The following is an 11758-nucleotide window of genomic DNA, read 5'->3' as shown; positions in this document are numbered from 1 at the left end:
GGATAAACTTCAAGATAAGCGAAGAAAGGGAAATTTCCTAGCAAAGTACATCAAATCCCTAGGATGGAATGCAAGTCAAGAGTTTTCTTCCTCCAAGACTTCACCAAGAGCTCCTTTCGCACTTGCCTCTAAGATCTATGGAGTGGGTTAGGATTTCTCGTTGAGTTTCTCACTAATCAAGCAAGAATCAAGCTAGAACTTGAGTTTTTTTCTCTTTCTCTATTTCTCTCTCTCTCTCTCTCTCTCTCAGCCACACGGAAGAAGGAATGAAGGGCTTTTTGGTGAGAAAATGAAGGATAAATATTAACTTAGTCTTAGTCCAAGAGTGCATAGATGATCGACACATGGCGGCATATGGTTCAAGCCTATCTCTTGGTCTCTCTTTATCTCTAACCACCAATCTATCTTGTTCCTCCAATTAACTCTTAACACTTCTTGTCCCATAATCCTTCTTGCACAACACCCCTTCTTATCCACCAAATTTATTGCACATACCTCACTAGTTAGTCACACTAGCATAATGCACTACGAAACTTAACATGCGCCAAATAATATATAAAGGAAAAGGATAAAAATCGTGATTCAACCATTAAAGCAACCAAGAAATTAAGGCAAGTAAATTAAGAGAAAAACAAATTTAAATTAACTTATTAAAAATAAAAGAAAATATAAAATAACTTTCGAATCCTCACAGTATACACTTTTAACGCCTCACTTCAGAGACGCACCTTAACCCTGGGCGCACACCTTAGAACACTTTCACCTTATGCAATTGTCAAAGGGCAATATTGGAATGCCCCGCCCTGAGACTTGCCCCGCGAATGCCTTTTAAAACATTGGTCCATTATACCAAAAGTATTTGCAGATCATCAGGTTAGTGATTTTGTTAGACATGGAAATTGAAATTTTGAAATGTTGTAGTAGTAGTAGTTTCCATAGCATGTCATCAGTGAGATTTTACGTGTTGCTGCCCCATCTTCAACTTGATCAAATAGAATGGTGTGGTTGCTATCAAGCACTAGAAATTTCAGCCTGCTTCAGCTTTCAAGTTGTTCGTCAAGGGTACAATCCATCCTGGCTCTTTGCCCAGATTTGGCATAATACGGTACCAATTAAATTCTCCTTTTTTATGCTGCATTTACTTTTTAGTCATCAAGCGCTGGCTGATTCTCTAGTTAAATTTGGTGTTCATAGCCCGTCATGTTGCTCCTCAACTGGAATCAGTGAACCATGTATTTTGTCGTGGTGAATTAGCTCAATGTGTCTGGAATTTTGTTTGGGGCTAAGGATGGTGTGGTTGGTACTAAAAGTAGCATTAGGCACTGGTTAATTAAAGTTGCCCACCACTAAAAATGCTCAACTAGCATTTGTCTTCCGGGGTCCTTTGTTTGTCTTCTGGAATTTATGGAAGGCGTGAAATCTTTCTTCTTCCATGGTGTGCTGAGCTCGGTCCAGGTAGTTTGCAGGTTTACTTTTCAAGATGCTTGGGATATTTTCTTTGTTCATCTCAAGTGGTTGGTTGTTGATGCTACATGATGCGGAGGCCAGTGGAGATCCAGGTTCCTTGATCAAGGAATTACAAAGGTGGTGGAGAAATAATTCGTAGACCAAGGAATGTAAATCTGGTTTATTGAATTTAGAGACGAAGTAGACAAAATGATGAGTAGCAGGTTTTACAGAATGAATGATCAGAGATAGCCTGCGTGAGTAGCTTCCTATTTATAGATTCACTGGGTCGGCTACCTCTAACTAACTGGCTAGCCGATGACCCCAACTGATATGAGCAAGAATCATGCCATCCAGCTGTCCCACTAATTTTATAGCTACGTACTAACTGCATGCTTACAACTGTTCACGTGAAAATAACAACCAAAACAAATAAAGTCAGTGCAGAGATGAGAATAGATGAGAATTCTGGTGCATCAATACCCTCTCCTCAAGTTGGTCCTTGTCCTCAAGGACTGAAATGGGGAAATTGCTGCTGCAAGTCTTGCAAAAATTCCCAGGTAGCATCCTCAGGGAAGCTATTACTCCATTGAACTAACACTTGAGTAGCAGCGACCCGTCCGCGCTTGACCAGACGTCTATCTAATACTGCAATTGGTTCCATCATGAGCTGCCCTTGATGCGTGACCCCAGAAGGAATTTGAGCATGAAAGGACCCTGCACCCACCTTCTTCTTTAGGACAGAAACATGGAATGTGTCATGAATGCGAACATGTGAGGGTAATGCCAGTTTATAAGCTACTGTCCCTATTTTTGCTAACACCTGAAATGGACCAAAATAGCGTGGCGAGAGCTTCTGACAATGGTGAGACTTGAGCGAATGCTGTCGATAAGGTTGTAGCTTGACATAAACCCAATCTCCTACGCAGAACTGCCTTTCTGATCTGTGTTTGTCAGCCATTTGCTTCATCCTATGCTGAGCCTTAGTCAGGTTGTGCCTCAATGAATGGATAACCTTCTCTCGTGCCTTCAAACTCCTATCAACAGACTCAACAGTTGTAGCCTCCGGAAGGTAAGGGATATGAATAGGAGGAGACTGTCCATACACTACCTCATAGGGAGTGGTTTTAGCAGAAGAATGATAGTTAGTATTATACCAAAATTCTGCTAAGGGTAGCCACGAACTCCAGTCTTTGGGATGGTCACTAGTCATGCACCTGAGGTAGTTTTCCAAGCACCTATTAACCACCTCTGTTTGACCATCACTCTGAGGATGGTAAGCAGTCGACATGTTCAGCTGGACATGTTGTAGTTTAAAAAGCTCCTGCCAAAACGAACTCAAGAATGTAGGATCTCTATCACTCACAATGGTCTGGGGTAAGCCGTGCAACCTATAAATATGATCCATGAACAGTTGAGCTATAGAGATAGCTGTGTAGGGGTGAGATACAGCGATGAAGTGAGCATACTTGCTGAGCCTATCTACCACAACTAAAATCACCTTCTTGCCATGTGATACAGGCAATCCTTCGATAAAATCCATGGAGATGTCAGTCCAAATTTTGTAAGGTACAGGTAACGGTTGTAGCAGCCCCGGATAAGCTGCATTATCTGCTTTATGCCTCTGGCAAACGTCACAGGCTGCTATGAAGTGAGCTACATCTTTGAACATAGACTTCCAGTACAAAACCTGTTTAAGCTTCCTGTAGGTTACCTCTACTCCAGAGTGTCCCCCTTGAGAACCAGAATGCCATAAAGCAATCAATTTATCCTTCAAGGCTGCATCATCAGCAACCACTAACTTGCCCTTCCTTCTTAGCATTCCCTGCTGCCATGAGTAGTTTGTGTACTGCTGATCATTAGTGTTAATCTTCTGAATCAGTTCCTGGACTTGTGCATCTTGCTGCCAGCCTTGTTGTATGTCCCGAATTAATGAGGTAGTTATGGTAACCATAGTAGCTACCACACTGCCCTCCTGAGGCCTCCTGGACAGAGCATCCGCAACCACATTGTCCCTTCCCTTCTTATACTGAATTTCATAATCAAAGCCCATTAGTTTTGCTATCCACTTCTGCTGCAAAGGAGTGTGCACCCGCTGCTCTATCAAGTATTTCAGACTTTGGTGATCTGTTTTAATAGTGAAGTGCCTCCCTACTAAGTAGGCTCTCCATTTCAGTACTGCCGTTACTATAGCCAACATTTCTCTTTCATACACAGACAAAGCTAAGTGCCTGGAACCCAATGACTTGCTGAAAAAAGCCAAGGGTCTCCTTCCTTGCATCAGTACCGCTCCAATCCCACTCCCAGATGCATCAGTTTCCACAATAAATCCCTGAGTAAAATCAGGTAAGGCCAAAACAGGAGGACTACTCATAGCCCCCTGTAACTCCTTGAAAGCTCTAGTAGCACCATCATGCCACTGGAACTGATTCTTTTTGAGCAAGTCTGTTAATGGCCTCGCAATTTTTCCATAATCTTGTATAAATCTCCTGTAGTACCCTGTGATCCCCAAAAATCCCCGGAGCTCCTTAACAGTTTGAGGCATGGGCCAAGTCATGATGGCTGAGATTTTTTCGGGTCTGCCTGAACTCCTTCCGCATTAATAACATGCCCCAAGTAATCGACTTGTTGTTGAGCAAAGGTGCATTTACTCCTTTTAACCTTCAGAGAGTTATTTCTCAGCAACTTAAACACAGTTCCAAGATGCTGCAGATGCTCCTTCCACTTACAACTGTATATCAGGATGTCATCAAAAAAAACCAAAATGAACTTCCTCAGAAATGGTCGAAAGATGTCATTCATGAGGTTTTGAAAGGTAGATGGAGCATTTGTCAGCCCAAAGGGCATAACCAAGAACTCATAATGTCCATCATGAGTTCTGAAAGCTGTTTTTTCAACATCCTCAGCCTTCATCCTGATCTGGTGATAACCGGATCGCAAATCCAATTTAGTAAAGAACTTAGCTCCAAATAACTCATCCAGGAGTTCTTCTATTAAGGGAATAGGAAACTTGTTCTTTACGGTGGCACTGTTTAATTGTCTGTAGTCAACGCACATCCTCCACGATCCATCCTTTTTTTTTACTAACACCACAGGAGAGGAAAAAGGACTTGAACTAGGTCTAATAATACCACAAGCTAACATTTCAGCTACTAGTTTTTCAATTTCTCCTTTCTGAAACGTAGGATACCTGTAGGGTCTCACATTGACAGGTTCCGTCCCATTTTTAAGAAGAATCTTGTGATCATGCAATCTTTCTGGGGGTAGTCCACTAGGTTCTTGAAATACGTCATCATAGTCATTCAATAGTTGTTCAAGTTCTACTGAACTACTAACCTGATCTCCACCGGGTTCAGCAGCTATAGCATACAGAGATGGAGGTTCTGAAGTGTTTGGCACCGCCTTAATTAGAGAAAGTTGTGCTGTCACAATTTGTTCAGGTTTCTGAAGGATCTTTTGCATCTTCTTCCTTTTCACTAACTGCAGCTCTTGTTGTTTCATCCCTCTCAGAACCACCTTGTGCTCATGCCGTATAAACTCCATTCTGAGCTCCTGAAAATTCCACTTTACATCTCCAAGAGTCGTCAACCATTGCATACCGAGAACCAGCTCACATCCTCCCACAGGCAACACCAATAGATCTGCCTTGAATTCCTGCCCTTGCATCTTCCACGTGAATCCAGGACAGAGGTCTTGGGTGGTTAATTTGTTCCCATCTGCTACTTCTACCACCAATGGTTCAACCTTCACGGTTTTGACCCCTAATTTCTGCACCACCCTAGGATGAATGAAATTGTGTGAACTGCCACAGTCTATAAAAATGTTCACATTTTGCTTTCCAACGTGTCCCGTGACCCTCATGGTTCTGAAGTTTGGTACCGACATGCTGGTCATAGCATTGAGAGATATGTGGGCTAGCTGACCTTCATCTAGTGTATCGTCCTCCTCAACTGACTCATTCCCTTCATCCTCCACTAATTCATCCCATACTTCCAACCTGTGGAACTGCTTATTACCACACCTATGTCCCGCCACAAACCTGTCATCGCACCAGAAACAAAGTCCCCTTGCCCTTTTTTCGTCCATTTCTGCTCTACTGAGCCTCCTGAAGGGCCTTTTATGAACCACATCCTTCTGTCTTTCATTGCTGGGTAATGCAGGAAAAGTAGGTACCTGAGGCGATGGCAGCAAAGGCCTGGGATCTGCCTTCCATTTATTTCCAGGAATACTAGCATGACCTTGGGAAGTGCTAGCATGGTCTTGGTAACTCATTGAAAATCGGGGAGGCATCTTCCCCTTCTGCTGCGTCACCCCCTTAGCCTCTTCCATCCTGGCCAAAATCCTAGCATGGCATATATTTTTGGGCATAAACATTCTGACAGATAGCTGAATATCTGGCTTCAGTCCACTTATGAAACAGCTCGTAGCATAATCCTCAGGAAGGTCCACCCTGTTGAGAAGTTCCTCAAACAGGTCATGGTACTCTTGTACAGAACCTGTTTGTTTGAGGCTCTTGAGTTCTCCCATAGGATCATCATACAACGAGTCCCCAAACCTTGAAGACAACTCCTTCACATACTCCTCCCATAACGGTGCTTCACGTGTCAACCTGGATTTCATGAAGATTTGATGCCATTGGAGAGCCTTGCCCTCTAGATTCATGGCAGCGATCTTGACCTTCACATAACTAGGAGTTTCATCTACCTCAAAAAATTGTTCACTCTTGTACAGCCAGCCTCTAAAATCTACTCCATTGAATCTAGGAAAATCTACCCGTGATAACCGCGATGGGATCTGGTAACCTCCTCCATTATTGAGGTGAGTGTCTGAAGTGTGAGCTGAATCATTTACTTCAGCCTGAGTCTTTTGTGTGTGTAGTTCTATCACCAAATTCCGTAGCGCAGCCATTTCCTTCTCAAATTGATCCTGCTGCTCCCGCAACATTGCTCGAACATGCTCTTCCATTTTCCTAACATCCTGAGACCTAGTGCCCTCCGCCATTGATGATATGAGCTAGCAAACCTTGCTCTGATACCACTGATGCGGAGGCCAGTGGAGATCCAGGTTCCTTGATCAAGGAATTACAAAGGTGGTGGAGAAATAATTCGTAGACCAAGGAATGTAAATCTGGTTTATTGAATTTAGAGATGAAGTAGACAAAATGATGAGTAGCAGGTTTTACAGAATGAATGATCAGAGATAGCCTGCGTGAGTAGCTTCCTATTTATAGATTCACTGGGTCGGCTACCTCTAACTAACTGGCTAGCCGATGACCCCAACTGATATGAGCAAGAATCATGCCATCCAGCTGTCCCACTAATTTTATAGCTACGTACTAACTGCATGCTTACAACTGTTCACGTGAAAATAACAACCAAAACAAATAAAGTCAGTGCAGAGATGAGAATAGATGAGAATTCTGGTGCATCACTACAACTTGGCCAAGCTTTTTTTGAACTTGGCCAAGCTTTATTTGTTCTATTTCTGGATTATCCAGACATCTACGAGTGATGCAAGTTTGGTGGAAACCCCCCAGGTCGTTTGGTGGTAGAGCTAAATTCTGATGGCTATAGTAAAGGAAATCCGGGTAATGGAGGAGTTGGTGGGACGCTTCAAGATGATTATGATTGATTTCTTTTTTCTTTGGTTTGGTATCAAACCTGGCAGCCGAGGTAAAAGCTCTAGTGTTTGGCGTCAAGTTGTGTTTGTCTAAAGGTTTGATGCAATTACATATTGAGTCGGACTCTCTACGGGTGGTTGAAATGCTAAAATAAGAAATAGCTATTCCTTGATCGGTTCTAATAAGTGTCTATTTTGTGATTATTTTGGGTTTATTTCATCTTTCTTTTGAGTCAATTCGTGATGGCATATGGTTACAATTGCTCATGTTGCCTTGTAATTGAGAATGGAGTGATTAGAATGGAAAACTTGTAATTACTTCATTTTACTCGTAATCGCTTTATGTTTTTGCAGGGGTTTGTAGATCGAGCCTCATTTTGAAGCTAAATGGAAGATTAGTGGATAGTTCGAAGGAGATTTGAAGCTCTTGAGAAGTCAAAAGTATAATTGGACGGAGTTGTGCGACAAAGGAAAAATTAGCGAAGAGTTGTATTTGAAGGCTTAGAAATCCGGCCATGGATTGCTTGAACGGATACAATCCGTCCATGAATTGGATAGGGAGAGGAACGGATTATACGAATGGGTTCAAGACCGTGAGTATTGTAAGTTGAGCAAAAAAGGAGATGCAATCCGACTGTGGATTGTAACTATGAAGAACGGGTTATATCACAGGATTGCCAAAAGTTGAAGCAGAGAAAAGTAGAATCCATGCAGGGATTGCCAAGACTTCAGTTGGATTGGACGAATGGTTTTGAGGCAGAATGTTTTCAATTTTGTGAACAAAAATAGAGCAAGAGATCCGACCTGAAGGATACAATCTGTCTATGGATTGTGCTGCAGATTGATTATGGTTGAAACTTGACAAGATATGTCTATAGCAGCTTGTGGGGCTGTAGAACTCATCAATGATAATGGATTTGTGAAATTCCTTTTGATGAAATCATGTGTTTGGTAGCCATTGTAAAGGGAATGACTTTTTGAATTAAAAATGAAGAAAATTTGTATCCTTTTCCTCCTTTCTCTTCATCTCCAGAGTCCAGCAATGGTGTCCCGGCCACTAACCACTGCCACCATTTATTTTCGGTTTTTGCTTCCTTTCTGATGATATCTTGCCTTGCTCCCGACTAAAGCACCGATTTGATCCATGGAACTTGGTAGTATTCTTTCTTGATGCAAGGTTTCCTTTTTCAACCTTTAATTTCAGTGGGATCTTGATAAAATCTCTAATCTTCTTTGTCCAAATTCCTGGAAGTATTGGCTTAATAAAATAACAAGCTTATCAGCGGTCGCAAGATACAAACCAGGAAAGGAAATCTGAACAATCTTTTCTCCTCCTTTGTAACAACTAGTGCTGGATTTTGAAGGATCATTCTCACGAAAAATCTTCAGGAAATTGATGGGCAATATTTTGCTCAGAAAATTGATGCTGCCACCACCGCCAGTAACACTATCACTACGACCAGTGCCTTCACCAGTCACATCCGACGATCTCTAATATCGCACACAGCAATGCACCAAATTTTAACTTAAAAATTGTTACTAAAAATAAAAACAAAAAGTCTCATCACACCATAACTTCTTATGAGCGAGAAAAGGGGGAGAAATTGCATCGGAGAGAGAGAGAGAGACGGGGCAAAAAGGGGGAAAGAGATTGGGATGAAGGGGAGTGGTGGGAAGATGGGAGAGGTGGAGCTAGAAGGGAGAAATTGCAGATTTGAGAGAGAGGGAGAAAGAACGGAGGAGGGAGAGACTGGGATGAAGGGGGTGGTGGGAAGATGGGAGAGGTGGAGCTCCAACGGCCAAATTGCAGATTTGGTGCTGCAGTCATCCTTTTCCTTTCGTTTTTTGTTCTTTTTTTTTGTTTTCTTTTTATTTTGATCGGTAATATGTGAGAAAGTGCCCAAATCACTCATAATGGATTTTGGGTAATGCAAGACCCAAAAGTGGGTAATGAAAAAGGTGTACCAAACAGCATCAATGATAATCAATTCTCTCTCATTCTCATTGAGGGGTGCAACACCCCCAACCAAACGGGCTGTTAGTTTCTTCTAGCATCCTTTTCTCTACAGGTCATAACTTTATTCTAGTTTTCCTTCTGCATTGGAGAATTCTTGGAGAACTTTTGATGCAATGTTGATGTATTAATGACTTAAAAGGAGGAAGGAGCTTGGAGACTCTTGTTTATTCATTTGGATGAGAAATTTCTCCACTCTCTATCTCTATTTGTTGGATTTAAGTTTGGTTACATTGAAGACTTAAGTTTTTCTTTCTTATATAGTATGTCTAACTAAATGTTATTGTTCTAGTGTTAGATACATCAGGATCTCTCGGAACCTCAAACACCCTTTTTGCCTTTTTACTTGTTGAGAAGTGAATTATAATAGGACATGTAAAGCGATTTCTATTATGGTATTTTATCTTGTAGTTGTGAATTTTCATCTTTGCCTTTTCGTTGTTTTTTGGCAGTCAAGACTTACAAAGGGTGCATTGGGCACACAGTTAGTTTCTCTATTAATTTTTGTGATGGAGTTATCAATTGGACTGAAATGGAATAATCGGACAGTTGAGAATGCAATGCGTCTAAAATTAGAATTGGGGGTGCAAAGTAAGAGAACAATAAGTCAACAAAAATCAGGGTAAAAAAACAACAAAATTACAAAGCAACCAAGCAACTATAACATGCATCTTGAATGAAGGGAAAAATGACTGGCATAACTGAAAAATAACACACAACCAAGGCTAAAGCAATACTCCTAAATAGCTAAGGGGGCTGATCTCTGTGGACCACAATAGGCAACAGTGAGGCAAACAAAATAGGGACAAAGAACAAATAAATTATTTAAGCAGCCACACAACAGTAACATGCATCCTCCTGTGTCCTTAACAAGGGAGAAAGAGCAAATGGCATTAGGGAAAAATAAAGAACTACTAAGGGTAATCCTGAAAAATAGCCAACTCCCACTTTTATATAGTGTAGATAAACAAAAATTCTGCGAAATATAAACAAAAATTCAAGAGTAATCCTGACAAATAGGTAAAAGGAATAGACCGAAAGCATACCAAGCAACTAGAATGCCAAGCTAAAAACATGCTCCTATTACTCGGCATGCCTGGGCATGCATATTCTGTATATAAACTCACACACGTGCTCATATTATCCCTCTTTTTTTTTTCTTGTTTTTTGGAAGTAATCATTTAAATAAACTCTATTGTCCACGGTCACTATCCGTAATGAACTTGTTCTAAGTAGTAACCATGCTAGTAGTAGTTACGGTAGCCAAATGAATTAAGGTCCCGATGGCGGCGGAGAATCCAACATCGTCCAGTCTGTGTCGGAAAGTATCTGAAACAGATCCCAAAAGTCTTCATCTTCTTCCCAACTTGTAGCTCCAGCATCTGCAGCAGTTGTAGTACTGTTTGTTGTACTTGCACTGGCGGTAGTTTTAGTTATTAGTGGACTAGTATACACCGCAGGCGCATTAACGGATAGCAGTGCTGCTGCTGGAGGAGGTGCATCTCCTTCTTGCTGGTGTTGTTGCGAGCCTGACGACTGATCATCATTAGCATTAGCATAGTCTGAGGATGGGAAATTAGTCTTAGCTCGATCTCCTCTAAACTGGATGCATTTCCTGTCGTAAGCTCTGGCTGCCTCCTCCGCCGAGGTAAATGTGCCTAGCCATACACTTCGACCTTGACGCGGGTCTCTAATCTCCGCTACCCATTTTCCCGCTGACCTTTGTCTCACCCCTTTGAAATGTACTGTCCTTTCCCCATCCAGCTTACCTTCTCTCTTCTTCTTCTTGTTTTTCTTGTTCTTTGGCTTTTGCTTCTCGTTACGACGACTCTGATCATCATTCTCCTCCATCATGGTCCCGGTGCTGCTGCTTCCAAGGCCACTGCTTGCAGTCGACGAGGATTGCGATAATGAGGTGACACCCTCAAATTCAGCCATAACAGTTGGTTGCTGTTGGTGGGCGGGGCCTGTGGGCGGGGCTGCAGCTTCTGTGTTGCTGATGACGTGCTGGAAAGCTGAGACCATGCGCTTGTCTACTTCATCTTTGAATAACTCTTCTGACATCTGATCAGAGAATCTGTGCATTTCGCTACCCAGAAATATTAAGGTTGTCTTTGCGATATCCAACCCGTTAATTGGGTGCACGTCAGAGCATTGCGCGCCGAAATTTTCGGAGAATCTGGAATCATGTAAGTAGTAGTAGTTCTGTAGTAGTAATGCAACTGGAGTATGCCTGAGGATTTGGCACTGGGGGTTCAGAGTTCATTATTTATAGTACACATTTGGCGTCTACATGCATTGACGTGACAAAGAAAGGATACCTAGAAGCCGTAGCACTTCACACGTAAGCTTGGACTTAGGAAGCTAACATGAGCAGCTATTTATTAGCTAAAGGCGCGGTTTCGTAGACCGCAAATGCAAACGTGGAGAATCATTGTCGGGCCCAACTTAACAGGTTCCACTTATTCCAATGCCATACAAAAACGGGTCCAAACTTAACAATCGTACATAGGACATTTATTTAAAGCCTTAGTTGTACACTGGACGGTGAGTATACAGTTGTACATAGCTTAGTTACTGGGCCTCAGGCCTTCTCTCTGTTTTCGTTTTTTTTTTTTTTTTGTAAATCAAACGATTAAAAGAAAAGGTATTTAGAAACTAACCAAAAAATCTTCTTAA

The 11758-nt window shown here is 41.9% G+C and overlaps 1 protein-coding gene across 1 annotated transcript; it reads right to left on the bottom strand.

Moving 5' to 3' along the window:
• Window positions 1-3999: 3999 nt before the first annotated feature.
• LOC140006946 (uncharacterized) lies at window positions 4000-6447 on the bottom strand. Its single transcript, XM_072049621.1, has one exon. The coding sequence runs from the start codon at window positions 6445-6447 to the stop codon at window positions 4000-4002; it is 2448 nt and encodes an 815-aa protein (XP_071905722.1).
• Window positions 6448-11758: the final 5311 nt, after the last annotated feature.

Source organism: Coffea arabica, chromosome 5e (genome assembly GCF_036785885.1).
Source record: "Coffea arabica cultivar ET-39 chromosome 5e, Coffea Arabica ET-39 HiFi, whole genome shotgun sequence".
Classification (NCBI taxonomy): domain Eukaryota; kingdom Viridiplantae; phylum Streptophyta; class Magnoliopsida; order Gentianales; family Rubiaceae; genus Coffea; species Coffea arabica.
Note: the sequence above shows the minus strand (reverse complement) of the source record. Positions and strands in the feature narration are given on the sequence as shown.

Excerpts from the sequence above, each read along its gene's own strand:
- LOC140006946 (XM_072049621.1), bottom strand. The coding sequence starts at position 6,447 with ATGGCGGAGGGCACTAGGTCTCAGGATGTTAGGAAAATGGAAGAGCAT.